The sequence below is a fragment of the Chroicocephalus ridibundus genome, chromosome 3 (assembly GCF_963924245.1).
Source record: "Chroicocephalus ridibundus chromosome 3, bChrRid1.1, whole genome shotgun sequence".
Taxonomy (NCBI): domain Eukaryota; kingdom Metazoa; phylum Chordata; class Aves; order Charadriiformes; family Laridae; genus Chroicocephalus; species Chroicocephalus ridibundus.
In genome coordinates, this window is record NC_086286.1 from 100,863,871 (window position 1) to 100,887,023 (window position 23,153).

The following is a 23,153-nucleotide window of genomic DNA, read 5'->3' on the forward strand; positions in this document are numbered from 1 at the left end:
ACAAAACCCACACTATTTAGATGAACATTGTAATGAATTCTACTGGAAACACTAAAGGAGACTGCTGTGCATAAACCATTCATTGATCATTCAGATTGCATAATGTTGACAAAAAAGCATTGTAAACATAGAGGATGCAGGTTTTCAAATCCAAAACCAGAATATTTTGATTTTCCAGTGCAGAAGACCAAGTCTGAATTAAAGCACTTGCATGCTGTGCTTAGATTCAAAAAATGATAGAAACAGTGGGTGGCTGGCTCAAAAGTTATGTCATGAATAGATTATAAAACTAGTCAACAGTCACAGGCCTCATGATGATTTATTTCATCTTGGACCTTGTTTCTGCACTGACTCTTTGTGCTCTGGCCTGGAAGTAAATGACACTCAAAACCATGCTTTCATTTTTTTTTTGACAGTATTTGTGGTTTGTAGTCGTCTATTTTGTGTATTGGTGGGGATGCTATAAGACAAAGGAAAATCCTTCAGATTTAAGATTAATGCATAGCACTTTATAGGAACACATTCCCCTAAGTCCTGTACGTTCAGAAATTAAAATTAAACTTACAGCTAAACCAGCACATTACATCAGCATGTACTCCAAAGGCTTCCTTTGGCTCAGCAGAACCTCAGGGAGCCCTGGCTGTTGAACTCATGTTGGACTGGCTAGGTCTGGCAGGCAGCCTGTCTGCTCCTCCCCTTCGATCTGCTGGGAGTATTTCCAACTCAGCATCAATTTTTTTAATTATTTTTCTCAGAAACATGTTATGCAACAGTGTGCAATATATTGTGTAGCAATAGCAATAACATTTTCTTGGTTCTACGTTCATTTAAAGAAATATATCCTCTATCATCAGAGTTTCTTAACCTCTTAAATCTTTCTGTATTGTTACTACTATGGCTAGTTACTACTATGACTACTACTAGTACGGCTTCATAAGGTAAGCAAGAATCAAACATGCTGGGCCTCCTCAAAGTTAGAAGTATTTGTCACATGTGCTGACTTAGGGAAAAAGACTCTTTCGGAACTTTGAAGGTAAACACCCTGCATTCCTATAGCTGCGAACATCTGTCCAGCTACTGATCTCTTGATACTCTTGATAATCTGAAAAAAAAAACGGTAGCCTTTTCTGTTTTCTGTGGAAAGGAAAACTGGGGCACCTCAGTTAGAAAAGTCCATTTTATTAACCTCATCTTCCTACACGTGGTCTGGAATCCTATACCATCCTGTGTGATAGAAGGTGCAAGCAACACTTACCATAGAATCAAAGAATTGTTAGGGTTGGAAGGGACCTTAAAGATCATCTAGTTCCCACCACCCTGCCATGGGCAGGGACACCTCCCACTAGACCAGGTTGCTCAGAGCCCCATCCAGCCTGGCCTTAAAAACTTCCAGGGATGGGGCTTCCAGAACCTCTCTGGGCAACCTGTTCCAGTGCCTCACCACCCTCATGGTGAAGAACTTCTTCCTAACGTCCAGTCTGAATCGTCCTATCTCTAGTTTTAATCCATTCCCTCTAGTCCTGCCATTACCCAACATCCTAAAAAGTCCCTCGCCAGCTTTCTTGCAGGCCCCCTTAAGATACTGGTAGGCCACTACAAGGTCTCCTCAGAGCCTTCTTTTCTCCAGACTGAACAACCCCAACTCTCTCAGTCTGTCCTCATAGGAGAGATGCTCCAGCCCTCTGATCATCCTCGTGGCCCTTCTCTGGACACGTTCCAGCACGTCCATATCTCTCTTGTAGTAGGGGCTCCAGAATTGGACGCAGTACTCCAGGTGGGGTCCCACGAGAGTGGAGTAGAGGGGCAGAATCACCTCCCTTGACCTGCTGGCCATGCTTCTTCTGATGCAGCCCAGGATACGATTGGCATTCTGGGCTGCTAGTGCACGCTGACGGCTCACGTTGAGCCTCTCGCCTATCAGCACTCCCAAGTCCTTTTCTTCAGGACTGCTCTCAAGCCAGTCACTGCCCAGCCTATATCGGTGCTTGGGATGGCCGTGACCCAGATGGAGGACCTTGCACTTGATCTTGTTGAACTTCATGAGGTTGGCATGGGCCCACCACTCCAGCCTGTCAAGGTCCTTCTGGATGGCATCCCTTCCCCCCTGCGTGTCAGCCGCCCCACACAGCTTGGTGTCGTCGGTAAACTTGCTGAGGGTGCACTCAATGCCACTGTCCATGTCACTGACAAAGACGTTAAACAAGACCGGTCCCAGTACTGATCCTTGAGGGACTTCACTTGTCACTGGTCTCCACTTGGACATGGACCCATTGACAGCCACTCTTTGGGTGCGGCTGTCAAGCCAGTTCTTTATCCACTGAATTGTCAGTCCATCAAAGCCATATTTTATCAGCTTGGAGACCAGGATGTCATGTGGGACAGTGTCAAAGGCTTTGCTTACGTCCAGATAAATGACATCAGTTGCTCTCCCCTTGTCTATTGATGTTGTGACCTTCTCATAGAAGGCCAGCAGCTTTGTCAGGCATGATTTACCCTTGGTGAAGCCGTATTGATTGTACCCAATCACCTCTTCGTTATTCGTCTGCCTCAGCAGTGCCTCCAGGAGGATCGGCTCCATAATCTTACCAGGCACAGAGGTGAGACTGACTCGCCTATAGTTCCCTGGTTCATCCCTCTTCCTCTTTTTGAAAATGGGGACTATGTTTCCCCTTTTCCAGTCTGTGGGGACCTCATCAGACTGCCACGACTTTTGGAATATAATAGAGAGCGGTTTAGCAAGCTCATCCGCCAGTTCCCTCAGTACCCGTGGGTGTATCCCATCGGCCATATACCAAATATATTCACACCGTAGGAATGGCAGAACAGCAATTCCTAAGCACAGAACTGAGCACAGAACCAATGTTTTGGGGGGTTTAATTCAGACAACAGTCTGAAGCTGTGGTTTAAATAGTCCAGGATCATTGCTGCATTATATGCAGATGGTTGGTTACATTTATTTTCCATATTATCCACCTGAAAATGGCATTTAATTTCTCTTCCTGCACAGCAGGCAGCAGCCTGCTGCTACAGTTGCTGATCTGCATTTCCACAGATACGGAAGGATCGTCTCTCCTGGCTCTATGGCGAACATGACAGTGTGTCTCATTTGTCACCCTCCATGTGTCTGAGGAGACGGTGGCAGAAAGATTGAAAACCAGCATGAGAGGGAATTAGAAGAGTTGTGGGAAGTGGACTCTCAGGGCCACCGTGCCCCAGGGGCAGATGCTCCATCACCCCTTGTGCCTTTCTCACCGGGTGCTTACCAGCCTTGCTGACGGTGTGGTTCCAACACCAGGGGCAGGCAAAGGCAGGCAGCACTGGCAAAGGCAGGCACTGGTGAAGGCAATCTGCCAAAACAGCAGCAGCAAGGAATGGTCAACAGGAGGACTTCTTTGCCGCTGCACATTTGTAGCTGAAAACAGAAACAGCCTTTGGCAGAATGGGGTTCAGAGAGCTACTGTGAGATAGCATGCTAATAGCAACATTTAATTAAAAACACAAAAAGAAAGAAACAAACAAAAAAGCCGTTACCCTTTTCCCTACAAAGGAAGGAAGGAAGGAAGGAGGGAAGGAAGGAGGGAGGGAAGGAGGGAAGGAAGGAAGGGAGGGAGGAAGGAAGGAAGGGAGGGAGGGAGGAAGGGAGGGAGGAAGGGAGGGAGGGAGGGAGGGAGGGAGGAAGGAAGGAAGGAAGGAAGGAAGGAAGGAAGGAAGGAAGGAAGGAAGGAAGGAAGGAAGGAAGGAAGGAAGGAAGGAAGGAAGGAAGGAAGGAAGGAAGGAAGGAAGGGAGGGAGGGAGGGAGGGAGGAGGGAAGGAAGGAAGGAAGGGAGGAAGGAAGGAAGGAAGGAAGGGAGGGAGGGAGGGAGGGAGGGAGGGAGGGAGGGAGGAAGGGAGGAAGGGAGGGAGGGAGGGAGGGAGGAAGGGAGGGAGGAAGGGAGGAAGGGAGGAAGGGAGGAAGGAAGGAAGGAAGGAAGGAAGGAAGGAAGGAAGGAAGGAAGGAAGGAAGGAAGGAAGGAAGGAAGGAAGGAAGGAAGGAAGGAAGGAAGGAAGGAAGGAAGGAAGGAAGGAAGGAAGGAAGGAAGGAAGGGAGGGAGGGAGGGAGGGAGGGAGGGAGGGAGGAAAGCCTCTTTCCTTCCTGTTAGTCATGTTACACGTATGTCCCCAGGTGGTGGAGTGCTCTCTGTGAGGGTATGGCGGAAGGACATGCCAAGGAAACACATGTGCAGTGTGGTGCTGGAGGAGGCGCAGACCCAAGGGTAGGTGGCAAGGACCCAGGGAGGGACAGTACAGGACCTGGAGGCGAGTGACCAAGCCAGCAGCAGTTCCCAGTCAGGGCCGAAAGTCGAGGAAGACTGTTAATGGAAAAGACGTCACGCTCTGGTTATCGGAGAGGCATCTCAAGCGCTTTCCCAAACTGCTCAGTGCATCTTAGGTCTCTCAGTAATATAATGTGATAGCCACGATGCCGTTATTCAGACTGCAGAGGGGCAGAACCTGTCCTTGTGTGATGGATTTACTGGTGGTGAAAGTATATAGCTGGTAAACCACAGCGGAGAGCGGTTTAATTAATCAGCTGTTGTTGCGTAGCAGCATTCCCACATGTCCCAGCAGAAAGGTTAAAGCCCGAACACCACATGGCTTTTCTGCTGGGAAACTCTATCACTGTCAAACCCCTTTGTAACCTACGTAAAATGGAAATAAAACAAATGGAGTTTCTCATAATTAGATACATCATCCCTCTTAAATCATACCAGGATCTGTTCCTCAGTGTTGCTTTTGCAAACACTGACTGTTTCTGAGTGGAATAAAAATTACACCATGCAGCAGAAAAAATATGTTTGAAGCTGGTATTAGTAGCATCTCAACCAGCGCTTCCCTGATTGCTTACGTTTCCACCTCCTTGTTTGCCCTCTGTGGCACCAGCAGCGAAAGATCTAGGTTACTTGTAAAATAGTGCAATTTTCAGCCAGCTTACCCAGTAAAAACAGGTAATGCTTAAATGTGTGTTTGAAGGAGAAAATTGACATATACAATGTTTCAGATTCATGCTGGTTCTGTTAAGCTTTTTCCAGAACAGTTAAAATGATGTCTATAATCCTTCAGCCAGTTTCAAAAGTGATGCCTAGCAGCCTTTAAATTTGTCTAGCATGGCTCCAGTACATTTTTTTCCCCTCACGCTAATAATTTTTATAAAAGAAACCAACAGATGCTAGGCCTGTTTTTAACATTTTTAGAGTTGCCAATTGTACTTTGTTTACTTCTTTATTAGCATAGTTTGGGCAGATCTAAAAAGATATCTAGAGTCTTAAACTGATTTATTCACCTAAACTTCCAAATCATCTTGAACACAACCCTCAGCTTGAGATGAGTCACCCTGTGAAGTGATTGTTTCTTTCCATTGAGAGTTATGCCTGACTAGTTTAGGCTTAAATACCTAGCTTCTGGACACCTAAGTCAAGTCAAATGAATCCTACTCAGGGAACTCAACTAATTGTCCAGCTCCAGCTGTCCTTTGACTACCTTTTCAGAATGGGACCTTTGTCTGGGGTTCAGCACCTCAGAAAAGATTTGGGGTTGAGCACAGCCCAGGGAGCGTAATTATGTCCTCAAAGAACTCGAGTTGTTCTTTGCACACTTTCAATGACAAAAAAAAAACATTCAGATGGAAAATGTAGCACAAGGAGCTAAGTCTGTTAGGAGCTGAAGCTCTGCTGAATTTCTGTGGTGCACGTATTCCTGATTTAGGATTTTTTTTTTTTTTATTTTACCCGCTTTTCAATTTAGGAGGGAAGAGAAGAAATGAAAGGAAAACGTGTTTTTTTCAGCATTTAATATCAGTCTGAACATTTGAGGATGCTCATACAACAATAAAAATACCTTCATCTTTTGACTCAAAGCTATGGAAAAAGTCTGCTGTTCAATTTTATTTTATGTTCATTTGTACTGGTATTGAAAATGAGCAACAAGGGAGACCACAGGTGTTCAAGCACTAAAGAACTGGAAAAGAAATGCAATGCTTCATTTTCAGCCAGAGGCAGGTTACAATGTTTCCTGGGAAAAGGCTTTTAATAGGAGGAAAATATGTGGTAAACTGATGGTGACATTAAGCAGAATTGGCTATAATTGATTAATGTAATCTGCATATTTTATGATTATCTGAGATATGGCTACCGCACAATGAAAATTTTGCAACACTCAAAGCCTGTGCACAAGGTTATGTCTTCTTGCATAAATCTGAGAGCGTAAAGGGGGGTGGAGGAGTGCTTTAAATTGCCAAGGATGATCTGGATGATAAAACTTAAGTGCAAATGAATATTAATTTTTAGTGCAGTAAAATTAGCTGACTCTTTGAAGATTGCTGGTACTTAACCTTTTCTGGAGTACAATGATCTGCTTTAAACTGAATTTTTAAATTATTTTACTCTTGCAATTTTATGTTGATTTGGTGTGTTTGTGATAGTCCGCTCTGGTTTGGACCCCATAAGAGCACTCGTGGGAGATGGGGAGTTCTGGGGAGGGGAGCAGGAGCTGCATGCTGTGAGATTTTGGAAGAAATGCCCTCTTTGCACTTAGTCACTGACATCTTGGCCAGGCCAATTTAGTACCATTGACCTCTTCAGCTGGGGGTAAGCTCCCCTGAAATGAACGCATACCTGATGTTCCCTTTGGGGCAGTACAAGGAACGACATGAAATTTTGAACACTGGACTTCTCAGAGGAAAGCCCTTGTTGTCCTCCAGGCTGCTTTCTCTATTGATACTAGGATTTTGTGTACCTTGCCAAAGGGGTCACTCTGCCCTCCAGTGAGGATACATCATTGTTCTTCTTGGGTAAATAACATATTCCAAAAATTTGCAATGAGAAACACTGGAGTTTCTGTTGGAGTCACAGACTAAGCTACCCCAACCAAAAATTACCGTCATCCTCCCCACCCCCAGGCCAAGTTATCTTAAGATAAACAAACTTGTCAGAACTCATTTTGACTTCCTTTACTTTTCCTTTAGGAGTGGTAACTTCTTAAGTCACTCTCTTGTGGTTCAGAGTTCAGGTCAGGTCTAGACTGCACAGTCAAGGAGCCAGATGTTACCTGAATTGTCCATGGTTCAAGTACTCTGCACATTTCATGAGCCTTCTCGTAAATTGCTATTAGAATTGCCATAATCACGACTCATTAAAAAATTTGGGGTTTTTAGTCGGACTCATTTACAGATTATATTGGACTAATATCCTTATAGCTTTCCATTATGAGATGATTAGAAAATGTGTTCTTCCATCGTGGCAGAGCAAATCACCATCATAGCTGAGATGACTGAGAATCTTTTTGCAAGCGATTTTATTTGTGTTCAGTAAATCTGTCAGACATAAAATCATGATATATGTAATGTAGCTATAACATATTCATCTTTTAACTACTTCTGACACTTGTGTGAGAAATTGTCCAAGAACTTGCACTCTCAGTAAAATTTATTTATCTAGATTAATATGATGTGAGTAGTTAGATTTTCTGGATAGAGGAAAAAGTAATTTTGCCATCGAAATGCCTGTTTGTGTTCTTTGTCATGATACAAACCCTAATCCTACAAGAAAAGAAAAAGCAAGCCATGTGTGACTCTCATATGTGAAAGGAAATGTCTCATTTGTGAGACATTAAAATTCCAGCTCAGAAAAAGAATGTTATTGAAAAACAGCTTGACACACTGGCTGTTTTTTCAGGTATTTGATTTATCTGTTATTTGAAATACTTTTTCAGAAGATAGTGCATTAAGTCATTTCAGATATTGAAACATTTTAGTCTGTGTAAATGCCATTAGAGCTACAGTGTTTGCCAATTATTTATGAACTTCCTTTTCCTCTTATGTTCCCCAGCGTTCAGTTTGCCTTCGTCAATGTGGCTTCCCTCCACCATTGTGGTTTCCACATCAGTGCATGAGAATCAAGGGGATATAGAAAATAGTTGTCTCTTTCTATATTCGGTGGTGGGATCCTCAATTCCATTTGCTGCTTTCATTTGCAATGTTGTGGTTAATCAAGGGACAGCCTTTAGGAAATAATTATTGGCAATCAGCCCAGTTGCAAGAAAATGAACTTTATAATACAGTTTATCAGCCAGGTCTTTAAACTGCTGGAAGCCAAACCATCCTGTTCACCTGCCCAGGCATATACGGCCATCAAGGAGAAGTCCCTTCCCTTATCCCAGGTGTTTAGGGAAGGACCTTTCCTGAATCATGGTACCGTTGCATTTCAGGGTACAAACGGTTAAACATGGAAACCTTCTCAATGGTGGGGACTCAATAGAAAAAGCAATGAGGAGTTAAATGGAGTGATCATTTCTAGCTTTTAAACCTTTCACTTATTTGCACGGGCTTCCCAGTTGAACTTCAAAGGGTTGGTCAGAGCCTGCAACAACATTATCCTTCAAAAATTCCCTCTGCTCTGCGTGGGAGGGTCGGGGGAGGCTGCCGCCACAGGAGGTGAGGAGGGGAAGGCAGCAGTCGCTTCTCCACACATCTTGTGGCAGGCATGATTCCTGAATTTGCAGCCGAAAGTGGCTGTAAATCTCTTTCCTCTGCACTCTCTCAGCTCTGATTATAATGAGCAACCAGAGCGGCTGAAGTGTTGCCTTGCTTTCTAGATGAAGCACTTGTAATACTACATTGAGCACATTTGAATACTAATTAGAGTAACAGGATCTTTTAAACAAAATGTGCAGCCTAGAGAGAAATATTATTAGAAGTGAGTTCCATATTTGACACATAACTTAAACGCACGCATCTATGTTATAGGTGTTTTTTAATAAAAAAGATGCACCTAACACATCAGCAAGCAATTACAAATATCATAGCACAAAATCATGTTAGATTTGCATGTTGTTTTACTCTGTATGTATACAACATGTCATGCCCCACTAGATGCGTTCACGTTTCCAAATGAGACAGAATAACGTAAGAATGGGCTCAGCCTCCAGCTCCTGCAAGTTGCAGGACTGAAAGCTTGGCTAAGAACATAAGAACTAGTGAAAGCTGAGAGGTCTTCCAATAATTTGTTGTTTAAGGGCATCCTGAACTGCAGGAACATCAAGATGTCCAAGACTTTCATGTTCGGCTTCTCATATGGAAATATTTCCGTACTCATAATCATCCTTTTCATCTTGATCTGGTTTTGGTTCTAATACTTTTTCAAATTGGGGCACCAGAACAGTCTTCAGTATTGAATGTGGGGGAATAGTACAGGTTTTGCAGCATCATAATTCTGTTTGATGTTTCATTTCTTTTGCTTTCTTAAAAATACCTGATCGAGGATGTCCTTTTTATTGTTATTGGACACTGAGCAAATTCTTTCTGTAGAACTGAGTGTAATGCCTCCAAGATCTTTCTCCTGAAATAACATCTAGAGTCTTTCATTGTGCACACAGATAGAGCTGGTTTTTGTCACTGGAGAATTTTTATTACTGTTCAACTCATTTTCTGGATCACTTATGAATAGTTTAACAGAACATGTCCCCACATGGTTCTTGTGGGATTCATCTAGCAACTTCCCTAAAATGAACACCTATTTCCTAACTTTTGTAATGCGTAACTTGATGAGCGCTCCAACTGCTACCTCATTATGGAAAAGGGCAGCAGTGCTGCTCTTTTATTCAGCAGGAGTGTGTTCAGAACATCTATCTTATTTAGTCCCTTGCTAGTTTTTATGGATACCAAAGAAGCTTAAGCCTGAAATAACTATGAGATCTCCTTCACCCTAATGCGGCGCTGCTGGTCAGATGCTTCAGTGTCTGGGGAGTATTACTGTGGACAACTCTGGTGTCTATGGATTTCAGGAATAGGAAGCAAATAAACAGGAGTTTAGATGGCCACAATCTGGTGTTTAGGATCAAAATCATGCCTAAATCCTGGGTGTTTTAGTTCTTTTGCAGCTATAAGCTGAGTAAGTAGGCTACACAGTTAGATCAGTAAAGGTTTGGAAATGTCTTTATGTAGGCACCAACAATAGCAATTAGGGACTGGAGCAAATCAGTGGATTTATTCTCTAGGCTGGTATTTGGGGAAGCATCCTTCATCAAATGGGTGGTTAAGCAAGTAGTTACCTTTAAGTGTGTACTTGGAACTTTCATCATGAAATTGGTTTTATATATACAAATAAATGAATTCCCAAAGTGAAACTTCAGTTTCTTTCATAGTCAAAGGTAAGTGCACAAATTAGCCCTCTGCTGCTTGACCCTTTGGAAATACAAGTTTTTCATTCTGCTTATACATAAAATACCTTAGGCGTGGATTTTTCCCTCCAGAATTTTCTCTGTGATAGAAATACTCTTTCTACTATTTCCTTCAGGTGACCAAAACCAAACTCTTTAAAGTACTTGACTACAATGCAACTGGAATTGACTTATATTTCAACTCCATATATATTTCCATATAGTTGACTTATGTTTCAACTCCATATATATTTCCATAGTGCATAGCAAAAGAATTCATTCAGAACCTTGAGAATTTCAAAACATTTCTTGTCATACAAGCCTCTATACTTAGAATCATAGAATCATAGAATCGTAGAATCATTTAGGTTGGAAAAGACCCTTGGGATTGAGTCCAACCATCAACCCCACTCTACAAAGTTCTCCCTTACACCATATCCCCTAACACCACATCTAAACAAGTCTTAAACACATCCAGGGATGGTGACTCCACCACCTCCCTGGGCAGCCTATTCCAGTGTCAAAATAAAAACTTAAAGAGTGTCAAAAACTTAAAAGACAGAATGCCCTTTGCAAATCTTATGATACAAATATTCTGTCTATTTACTTATTGGAGAAAATGCTGCGTTCTCATAGGACCAATAATAATAATAAATGTAATGACAGAGAAGGAAAAAAAAAAAGAGAAAAAGAGGATATAGATATTGAATTTAACTTTTCCTGTTTGTATATTTTTAATGGCAAATATTCTTTTTGATTAAACACAGCTTTTGCGAACACTCTTTATACTTCACAGATATCAAGATGAATGTTTCCTGAAGAATAATTGACCCTGAAGAATAAGAATTGTAGATAAATAAATATCCTACTATTATTGTCAGTGTACAGAGTTCTTAGCATAAATACAGTTCTTTTCAAGATGTCTGATAATTTGTCATCAGCTAGCTTTTTGAATTACCTAAATAATTAGCAGAGCTTTTTAGTGTTTATAACATTTGTATCTCTGTCTCTGAAAAAAAGAGATTAAAATTTATAAAACCAAGATAACTTGGTTACACAATTCAAACACAGTGAAATAAATAGATCTAGAAAGATGTAATAGAACAACTGAAATGATTTCCAGACAGTAAGAATGACAGCAGAGGAAAAGAAAGTACGTTTTCCTCTGACCAGTGTAAACAAAGCTATGACTGCTTTGCTCAAAGGGTCTTTCTTCCTTGTGCCACAGGCTTTATTTTTGACACAGTAAGCTCTTAAAGTTCTTACAATGTCATCAGCCATTATAAAATCTCTCTAGTCTTACTTTTTTTAATCATTAAATAACTGTATTTATCCTTTTGAATGTGTAGATTTGGCACTTGACTGTCAGCAGCCTGGTGTAGTTGAACAAAGCCCTGTATCATAGCGAGGAGCTCTTCCTAAAGTGATGGTGAGGTTTGGGAACGTGGTCTGTGCTCATTAGTGTTGGTCGCTTTGTGCAGAGACTCATCCTCAGCAGTAGCCCTAGCAGCCACAGCTCACACTGTGGCAGAGCCCAGATGATTGTTTTTAAACCTTGAGGTAGTCACGTGTATCACCTAGCGTTCAAATCTGGTCATTGAACTAGGGAATGCATTGAAAGCAGCAGGCCTCATCCAGGTATGTATTTCAGATGAAAATTAGACATTTATAGCTGAAAAAACAATCTCTGTATCCCAGGAGTGTTTTTCAGACCTGTTCAGCAAAGGCAGTAATTTATGTTTTCTTTTACTGACACTTGTACCCCTGTGTCCCAGAAAATGGTGGTGTTGCCATCACTTGTCGCAGGCAGCAGGCTTTGTGCAGAGGCAGCAGCACAGGGCTTGGGACCTGACTGGCGTCCTCTGGACTGGCCTTGGTCTGCCCCTGGCTCCCTTGGAGCTTGCTTACTTCTAGCAGCAGTCGCCTAATACTTGAGTGATTCTTACCTATGTTGGTTTAGCTTTTGCCTAGATTTGTACTATATTTTTAACTAATAGATAGCGATAATAAGTCATTATTCTGTGTAGAGGGTGCTGCTATGGCCCTAGAATAAAACTGCAGCATAGGGGAGTACAGGGGTGGGATGGAGGTGGAGGCCTTGAAAGCAAAGGCACGGGATGATGAGGAGGGCTCGAGTGCTGTTTATAAGAACATGGCGTCAAGGCCAGTTACTGGTCATTAAAGGAGTGCAACCTCGGGAGCTGGGCAAAATCGTAGAATCATGGAATGGTTTGTGTTGGAAGGGACCTTGAAGATCACCTAGTTCCAATCCCCCTGCCATGGGTAGGGACACCTTCAACTAGACCAGGTTACTCCATCTGACCTGGTCTAAATAACTTTATGAGTAACATAAATCACTTCATGAGTAACAAAGAAGGCAAAGAAAAAGTACATAGCATATGTAAAACTTAAAATATATCGTGAATTTGGATGGGGATTGGAGTTGCAAAATGATGGAGAAAGAGCAATTTATGTAGCAGGTTTACAAACCTAAGAATCACTCCAAATGCTTCCTGGAGAGAGGTTGAAGAAATTACCACCATTGGTATTACACATCCTGCAGCAAAGGACTCAAGGTGCTGCCAGGTCCCAGCAATGACCCCCCGCAGCTAGCTGAAGCCATTCACCTTAGGACCCCCCAGGACAGTGGAAGAGCGAATGTAACACCAGGGAAAGGGTCAGACACTGGAATGTTTGTGTATATGTCATTTTACCTGCATGGAATTTGAGCTGCAAGTGTTAGTATGGAACTAGACTACTAATAATTCTTTGATTAGACTTCTAAAACTTCATTAAGAAAAAAAAAAGACTTCGTCTAAGATATGGTTTTGCCCATAGTAAGAGTGTAACAGCTTGATGTGAGTTCAAACAACCTACTTTGTAACTTGGTTGCAACAAATTGGTAATTACCCTCTCATAAAAAATGACATGACATTTTGTACTCACTAATTATGGCAAAGTCGTCTTGCTGAATCTGAAGGCACCCTGAACGCAGTGATCCCTAGTTGTGATCATAAGTTTTAAGATGAACATAATATTCTTAGGGAGACTCCTTAGATAAGGTAATTTCTTGAGGATCTTTAATTTCCTACATTAGCTTTGCAAACTTGCAATTCATTGTTTATATTCATTGAACATCTTTGGCTTGTTTATTTCTAGCAGCAGTTGTCTAATGACCCTCTTACCTATTCTGGTTTAGATTTATACAAGAGTAGGAAAATTTCTAGGTTCGTGAACTCTATCTCTGCTTTCTGGTAGGTCATTTATACATAGATCATTAGTCATTGGTCACAGCGGTCACTGGTCGTAGCCTCAGTTTTGGCACACACCACTTTAATGTGTTAACCTTTCTCCTAAACATTTATTTTCTTTTACAGAATTTGTATTTTTTGTTCATTTGACATTCACCCCAGGTATTCAGGCTCTGTCGATAGTGATTCAATGGTTGTGTTATCATCACCTTCTTCCACTGATTTGTCTTTGTTTTTTTTCTCACCTATCTAAACAAAAATATGATGTAGGTACAGCTTAGTACCTCTTTGCCATTAAGATGTTGATGTATTTCATTATGAAAAGCATCAGGGAATAAAGCACCCTTGAATTGAAGGGCCTGTTTGCCCAAGGCGGTACTGAACGTACACAAATCTCTGCTCCGTTTCACCAAAGTAACTACGAGAATTTTAATGATGCATCGACTATAGAAAAATAATTGCTGTCACCTGTGTCTCCAAAAATTTCCTCTGTTGTAAGCAGTGTTCTTTCTATGTGCCTGTGTTTCATTATGGGGTCTCTGTGACTGACCGCAGGTGTTGCACACCCACTCTTAGCGCTGCTGTGGGGGCTCTCCTCATGTACTCACCATCTCCATCTTCTTTATTCTTCTTCCTGGAGCGAGAATAACTGATTTGAAAGCAAGAGTCAAGGGATGCTAAGCTCTTTTAGCTTCACTCTGTACTCTGCTGAAAACTGTTCCATTCCACCTCATCCATTCTCAGATTGTTCCTCTTTTTTTTTTTTTCTTTTTGTTCTCTGTTTCTCCACTGACTTAGGACCTGAAAGCTTTTTAACCCCAAAACAGGTACCACCAAGAAATTACTTCTATTCTGATTTACTTGTTACGGTACGGTTCACTTGTTACTTTTACTATAACCAATGTTGCAGACAACATCTTCATTTTTGCATTTATGTCCAGATTAAAAATTAATAGGTTTGCATTTGCCAAACTGCATGCTCATTGTTTTTCTCCTGTAGAATTGTCCATTGATCTTATTAATAATGCGTCTGCAGCAATAGCACTGTGATTATCATCTTTGCCTAGTCTCTGTTTTTTGGTTTTATTTGCCAATTCTTGCAAGATATGAAATCCACTGCAATTCTCATATTCTTTTTCAAGTACTCATTGTTTCTTTTCATAGCTGTATTTGTTACTTTATAGGAAGTTCTATGTAATTGCATTGACGAAATCTATCTCCGAGATCTCCGCAATTCCTGCTGCAGGTTTCTTTTCTATTATTCTCGGATATTCTGTTATTTCAATTTTATGAGGACACTTTTTATTCATCAATCTGGATTGTGTAATTTTGTTTGCTATGCAAACTCCATTTGTTCTTTCAAGTTCCTTCCAGTAGTTTTATTCAAGCCTTTTGGCCGGGGTTACAGACAGAAATCAGTTCTCTGTCAGCAGACATCCTTTTAAAATGGTAAGGCTGCTTTGTCCTCCAGAGATAATTTCATTGCTTTTCTTGGCCTTTATGTTCTTTCTTATCACTCACATGCTTCACTTTTGGGGGGGTCAGTATTCCTCAAATTTCTGCTATAGAGTTTTATAATTCATTTTCCCTGCTTTGGTCAACTGTAAATTATAAAGTGTTTGAAAATATCTGTTATCTTTCATGAGGGAGTGGGTTATGGAGCTACGCATCAGGTTAAGGGCGGGTGGGCTTCAGCACCATGTGGCAGACATGCTGTAAGGCAGCAGAGGAGGATGACGGAGGCCTGAAGCACATAGCGTGAGAGGAGCTGGGTTTGGGTATGGAATATAGTACCGTCAGTCTTGAGAGATGAAAGGAATTGGCATGCAGAAGGGAGTGTAAAAGGATCAGGACAAGGGGACAGTCGTCTCTGGAGGACGGTGTGTGTTTCCTCTGCTGTGCTCAACCCACAGCGGAGTTAAACATCATCACCATGCAGTAAATAAGAAGCATATTATTAACCTGAGGGTCAGTACTAAGAGAGATTGCCATCACTGACCCAGAACCCCATGGAATCTATTCCATTCATTTTATAAATCAGAACTGATCAGGTCCCAGGTCTGGGGTTTCCTCCTCAGATCCAGCGCCTAAGACTTACCTGCATTTTGATTGTTTTCAGAGTAGTTGTCTACAGTGAATCCATCAGGCTTTCAATGCACATTGTTTTTCACTGCGATGTGGTTCATGTCTACGGGAGTAGGCTTAAGCAGTTACAGTTCCCGTGCTAGGGCTGTGGGCGAATGACTGGACTGCTGTGTATACCCAGGCCAAGGCTGTGCGAGCTCAATAGGGTCTGGAAAACTGCTGGACGTGACACGGGAAATCATAGACCATATAAAGCTGTGAGAATCTGACAAAAGTTCCAGACAGCACCATGGGGAATAGCTGGACAACACAGGTGGTTAAGGCAGAATTGTATGAGAAACAGACAAAGTCCGCAGGTAATTGGACTGGTGCGTTAGAGACCTTTGGGGGTACAGAGTCTTGCAAGGCCAACAGCACCTAGATAACTTTATAAATAATACCATATAAGATGGATTTATGATACTGTCACTCATTTTGCCACTCATGTAACAGATGCTAGGAAGACTCATAATCCGTCTCGGTTCTTACGAGTATGTCATGAGGTGTTTGTTCATTAGTGTTTCAGTTTGAATCAGAAGCGCAGTTTAGAGGAGAGGCTCTAAACTAAACCAAAATTTGGCTCCAGAAAGGTTCTCTGTCTTCTAACGGGAACTCAGCTTTGTGCAACCATGCTACAGCTACAACTAGCAGGAAGCAAAACCCACTGAAGTGCTAGAGAAGGAGTCGTGCTGTCATCCTAAATGCAGATGTGGATGTTGGGTCTGCGGCACTGACCGTTTTGCTCTGCAGTTGGGCTGTGCTTCTTGCTAATGAAGACTTACAAAGGTGTTGTCCAACTTCACGTGCTCCTGGGAGAGCCCGTTCATCCTTCCTGCACTTGGAAAGCTGTATTACCTGCCAGTGGGTGTAAACTTCCTTATCAACGAGTGTCTCCTCGACAGTGTGAGTTATGTCTGTTGTTTTGTTTGTTAGCAGCCCGATACCTGACATACAATTAAATGCAAGGCTACATACGGTCTTAAAATACTCAGTCATATTCACTGGTTTTGGAAAGCAAAGCTTGGTACAGTGCTCACGTGGTCTATTAGTTCTTACTCTTCCATATTTTTCCTGAAGTGATTTAAGTTTCTCTGTATCAACACACACACTTGCAATAAAAGAAGCATTTCTCTGACATTTTACCCTGCTGTGGGAAGAGGTAAATGTGAAAATTTAGTCTTTTATCCTATGCGTTCTACAAGACAAAACGTCATTAGACATCCTCAGAAAGAAATGCTGAGGATCTCGCGGTCCTAGCTGGCTGTTTCCAACAGCTATAGAAATGACTGCTGAGTAGTGACAGAAAGCATGTGCTGAACTGAGAAGGAAGGTTATAAAATCATGTGGTTTAGGAATTCCTGAGTTTGTCAAGAAAATAAAAGAGAAACATTGTCACTGTTGTTACCACCATAAAAGCATATACTTAAATTTCTGTAAGACGGGTCTGCATTATAAAATCTTGTGGCTGATGTCCTATCTGTGCAAAATTCTCATCAAAATAATGAGCCAAACATTATTTGTTACTCTTTCTACATTTGAAAAGAAGATTCAGTTTATATTTTTTTCCATAGTTCGTTGGTAGTCTTCTCCCAAAAGACAACTTAAATCTTAGAATCTTAAAAATCTTAAGAAAAAAAATCTTAAGAATCTTAAAAAAGTAATATTGTAAAAAATAAACTTTCTGCAATTGCTAGGATGTCTCTTTATAACTATTAAAACTTAATTCTTTTGAAATACTTCCTGTCAAATTATTCCAGAAGCTGCAATCAAATGTTTATTTCCATAAGACTAAAAAGTACTGTAACATCTCACGATAGACTGTCATATTATGCTCTGGTTCTAATGGATATTTCAATGAGATTTCAAAGATAAGCTAAAATGCCAAAGATACTTTAACAGTAAAGATAAAAATATTCTACCATCTGTGCTGCTAATCTTAATTTTTAGTTTTTAGTTGAAAACAATTATGTAAATTTTCAACTTTTTAAAATAAAATGATGGATCATAATTTATTGAGTTATGATTTTATCATCATCTGCAGAACCTTGACTTATCATGGAGTCAGATCGAGCGCTCTGGAGCTAAAGGATGTAACCGTTGTGTATTCTGTGAAAAATCAGAAAGTCCTTGGGTCTGGATCTTCTACTGTAGATAAAATTAATTGTATGCATAATGTTTGAAGAATGGCATTGTGCAGACATTTTTGGCGTCAAGCAATGGTGTAAATCAGGCAAGGCTAAAATAAGTGAAGTTAATGCGGAATTAAATAAGCTAAGTAAATAAGAATTGTAATCTGTTGTTACAATTTTTATCTTAGATATCTAAATGTTCACAAAGTATTATTTTAGTATATACTACTAAAAAGCTATAATTTCTTAGCCAATTTTAAGCAAATTAGTTTACTTCTTTTTCTGTGATTATGTTTTCCATCTATAAAATGCAGATATACGTACATATTTTCTTCAAAATTACATTTCTCAAAATATTTTTGAGAACTGAGTTTTCAACTCATCATTTCTTCAGCATTACTTATTGCTGTCTTGTGTAGTAATGACATAAAATTTTCATTATGTTGTCATAGCCAATGCCATTAACATGATCAGTATTTTATATCTTTGCTCTTTATGCAGAGGTAACTACTATGAATGTGTGTTACAATTTACATTCACTATCTCAAAGCCTTGTATAAGAAAGCGGATTGACGTTTCAGAGCATTACTCTAACATAAAGCAGGATTATTAGGCTTATTTTATAGCTGGAAAACTGGGACCCAAAGATTGTCAAGATAAATCTAGGTGAGGTGAATCACCATCTTAACCAGTGTACACTAGATTGCATAGGTACCATACATCAGAACTGGGACTGAAACTCAGGCCTCAAGTACTAGGGCATACTCTCCTTCAGCGATACTAAAATGTACAGCCTTCAGATTTTCATTAAGTAACTTAAAGACTTTAATAAACAAGAGCATTTGTTAAGGTGCTCCAAAATGGTTAAATGGATCTTAATATTTTAATGTTTTTTTTGTGAAGAGCTAAAATTCAGACAGATTAATGCAGCTTTTCCATTATGGATTTAATATTTCAGTACTAGCTTCTGGAGTGTTTCACATTTTTCACTGTGCTGATTAAAATCTGTTGTAGATGATAATTATGCTGGTTTAATCATTCAAACACTCAAAATTGATTTTTAAATCTTTAAGTGGCTTGTACTAGACTTTTATTTCTCAAAGGGTTTAGAAGTCTGCTTGTATTATGTCCTTCCGTCATGTTCTCTGTAAATGCTAAATCAATGCAAAATTAGTAGATTCCCAGTTCTAAAAAAAAAAAACCACCCTTTTTTCGTAGGAGGAAGAACTAAGGAAAAGTGGAGAAGCCAAATACGCACACTTGAGTGATGAGCTTCACGTATTAATTGAAGTGTTTGCTCCACCTGGGGAAGCATATTCTCGTATGAGTCATGCCTTGGAAGAAATAAAAAAATTCCTCGTTCCCGTAAGTGGCTTATAGCATTCTTCTGTGACTGGTTATGGTTTTGCTGCATTGAATTTGTGCCTTCTTTAAGGATTTTTATCTAACGGGGAAAAAAAAAAAGTTCTGTTGAACATTCATCTTTTGTTGTTTCATCTCATGGAGATGCCAAACAGGCCATTAATTGTCATAGTTGATCGCCTGATATATTTTCTAGATGTTTTATTATTTCCATTTGTCATTGTTTTTTGCTTTTCTTTCTTGGTTTTTGGAGGGAAGGGTGGATTACTTTTTCTCTGGTTGCAGACATTAGTCATTAGTATGGGAGTACACTTTCAAGTTTTTTGAATATTCAAGTCTAAAAAAATTTTTGTATATGTAGTGACTTACCTAAATAGCTTGCTAATGAACTTAATGAATTTCTTGTGGGACAAACAGCATGAGCAAAACATTCCTCAGGCATTTCTGTTCAGGCAGCTCGTCATGACTCAGACCACAGTTTAGCAATCCTCCATCAGCTAGGAGAGCACAGAAACATATCCTGAAGTGGGGAACTTTTCCATTTGATTTATAATATACTAATATACTATATCACTTTCTGAAATACTTACCTTTTTTTCTATTGATTTTCCATCAGACTCTCTGAAATTTATTTTCTCCACGTCTATACAGTATTCCATTATATTTTCATACTTAAAATTTGCCCTAGAATTTAAGCATATGCATACTAAATGCTACGTAATGGTTGCTTTGTGTAGTACTAGAATTATGTGAGTTATCGTCTGAGGTCTATCCTGAGACTATTTAGCCCTCTAAAAATGTTCATAACTTGCATTCCTAAAAAAAAATGTAATGGGAGCTTGTTTCTATTTGTGATAAAAAAATGAAGTGCAATAACTGTTCATATCTCTTGATAATAATGGAAGGATTCAATGAATGCCTTTTTATTATGAGGAATATGAAGCCAAGGTAAGAGATGTTCAGGTGAGGCATGTGCATATTTGCATGGCAGAACTTTAACTTAAAATTAACTTAAGTAAAAGTAACTTAAAATTGTTAAAAATAAACAGCTGGATATTTGTTTTAAATAATAAAGTTTATTGGCACCAAGTGAGTGCCCATAAATGAGCTACATTTTAAACAAGTTGACTCCTTCTGATTCTTCCTTTCCATCCCCTTATGCTTCCAGTTTGGGAACACTGGTAATAAAATGCTATTTCAAATTCTGGGAAGTAACCATGAGAGAATAGAGCATTTTTTTCATTATTTCTGACTCTGTGTTGAACATACAGTACAAGGGACAAATAAGGTCAGTGTCATAATCCTGGCAACATAATGTGGAATGACATTTTGGGTACAAGTTAAGGGCAAAGATCCACCAACCCATAACACTGGAAGAAAATTTATAGTTAAGTGTCATGTTCCTGAAAAGTCTGGAGTGTTACACCTGGATATGGTAACCGGGCTAATTACAAAGATTGCCAGTCTCTCTCCTTTGGATAACTCTCATTTCCAGTTGTTAGTGAATTTGCCGAACTTCAATTTGTTTCTGTAAGAGGTTCCTGTTTAAAGTTATCTTTGTACATCCTTTTTATTCTGGAAGAGAGCTCCTGCATTATAGCATTACGCAGTGATGAGGGTACCGATTCCTATGCCCCCTGGTTTTTTAACAGCCATTGCGTATTCTGTCCAGCTGGAGAAATCTGCTCTGGGTGGTAAGGGAGAGAGAGCAGCGCGTGATGACACTGGTGTTAAAATTTGTGGCATGTTGCTGTTGTAAATATTCAGCATCTGCGCAAGCACATATTTTGTGTGACACATTATTTATTGATAAGGATTATATGTATTTTCCAGCACAAGTATAATAGCTACACTGGAGGATATATAAAACCAGGTTCTTTGTTACAAGATTTTGAACTTGGTTGGCAGCGGCAATAATCACTCCAAACAAGTAAGAATTGTACTTTATGACTTGTGTGTTAGTTTTATCCCCTCTGCTTCATTTCAGATTTACAACAATTTACAAAGCAATTATTAACTGGCTGGTTATAACATGTGTCAAGGGGTTTACACTCAAAAAGCTTGCACCGGATAATTTCCTTTTTGTTCCCTATTTACAGCATATCTTGAATTTGTTTTATGATGTTTTGTTGTTTATAAGACCTAATTTATTGCCGCAGTGAATACTAGAATTGCATGACAGGGATGAAAGCAGTAGAATCTAACAGTTTTATTTATACCAAATCAAGGATGTAATAAACTATTCAAATGAGTTTTCACATTGCTTATGAATTTTGTGAAGTTTAAGTGAAATATTGCCCTCAGAAATTACACTGGTTGTGTCAGTAAGATGGAAGAATGTTTTTATACTTTATGCATAAGTTTTAATGAGACTGAATTTTTAAATAAATGTCTAGAGAACATAATAATAGAAAAAGAGAAACATGTAGAATAGGACTGAGAAAAAAAATGTTCATTAATTGAAGCAAATTTTGGTGAACAAAGACTTTTGATTTAAATGCAATTACTTAATTACCACCTTTGACCTTGCCCAATAGTATAAAAATTTTCACTAGTGAAGATTTTGCCTCCAAGGCAGAGGCGGAGACTAAGTACGGCTATTTACAGTGGCTGTTCCACATGTTAGCAGGTTTCAAAGCTGCAGTGGGCTCGGCCTCAGGGGGTGCGTTGGGATCCCTCCAACAGGCATTTCAGGGAATGACTGAACGCCCAATGTCTGCAGCCTTCGGCAGTTTGCCGGCCGACACACTTTTAAAGCCAAGCCGCTTCATTTACTGTCTGCTGCTTCCATTTTGCAAACGGCTTGAGGTCTCCGTGGGAGCTGCCATCGGGGCGTTGCTGACTGGTGGATAAGATTTGTTTTGCAGCAGACTTTGCAAGATCTTTTGTGAGATTTATGCAAAACTTTGGCTTTTGGGGGGTTCTTATATCCAATTACTAGTTAGATACTATGCTCCGTTTTATTTTGATGTTTACTTTCAATATGAAAATTTGAATATAGTGGAAATATGATCAAAAGACCTATGAATAAGAAAAAAGGATTAATACCTCAGGGTTTTGAAACACAACTACCAGCTCCACTATTCTTTTTCTTTTTTTTGGCAACCTAGTAAAAATAAAAACCGAAATGTGCTCCCCCAAGTCAAGGTTTTAGGGTAAAAATCAAATTTGAAACTGACTTTAATGTAATATAAGTTATCCAGTATTAGCTATGTGGAAAGAACAAACAGTAGGATTACATAGGAGGAGGACATGTGTTTTGCAGATTCACCTCTGTGGCCAACACAGATTCAATAGAATTCATAGGAATCTGCCTGCCAAATACTTCTGACCCCATCTGCCGGGGACCTAGGTCTGGTTGAGGAACCTAAGGCTGATGTTATATCTCAGTGCCTCAGAGTGGCATGTAGGGTTAGTGAACTGGAAGGGGAGATGTTTAAAATGGCCAATATGGGGGGGAAATAGCTTATTTTAAAAGGTTCATATGTATTAAATGCTTGAAACTTTCTTCACCATTAATGAGTAATGAAATGCTATATCATTCTTATCAGATATGATTTACATCCAAACATACAAATATATTTTCTGACCAAGCTATTATTTCCATATAGTAAGGGGCTATGCCATCTTTAGGAGTCTGTGCTGCCTAACACATGCTACATCTTTTTCTGATAACCATTTTTATCCCTTTAAGCAGAGCATTTTTATTTGACATGGTTAGCATCCCTTGGGACGAGGCGGGAAGCAGATACTGATCATTCATTTTATGTGTGAGTGCTCTGTATTAGGGAGCTATTATGTAGAGGGCAGGTTGCAGCTGCAGTGACACAACCGCTTTAAAAAGATTGTTTACAACTGTGCGGTCAGATGATCAGAAATCGAACCAATTACCACTTTAAGAGCTGTTGTTCAACTTATTTGCATACATTTTGCTAACCACTTGTGTCTGCTTTAAATTGAGGCATATTGGCACCACTCAAGGGCTGGGAGTAAACACGTGGTCGTTTAATGCAGTCCAGTTGATGAGCGATTGCTCATGATTATCTGCCGGTACCCTTCGGAATTTTCTGAGGCTGTTTACCAGATTGGATCAAAT

General features: G+C 40.0%; 1 protein-coding gene across 4 annotated transcripts in view; it reads left to right on the top strand.

The window, feature by feature from the left end:
* KHDRBS2 (KH RNA binding domain containing, signal transduction associated 2) overlaps positions 1–23,153 on the top strand; it is a 636,753-nt gene that overhangs the window by 408,159 nt on the left and 205,441 nt on the right. For all 4 annotated transcript variants that reach the window (XR_010070438.1, XR_010070437.1, XR_010070439.1 and 1 more), the window contains exon 4: positions 18,914–19,060. Coding sequence is in view for 1 of the 4 variants with exons in the window: in XM_063330276.1 (XP_063186346.1) it covers positions 18,914–19,060 (147 nt within the window). In the remaining 3 variants the exon portion in view is untranslated. The remainder of the gene's footprint in view (positions 1–18,913; positions 19,061–23,153) is intronic.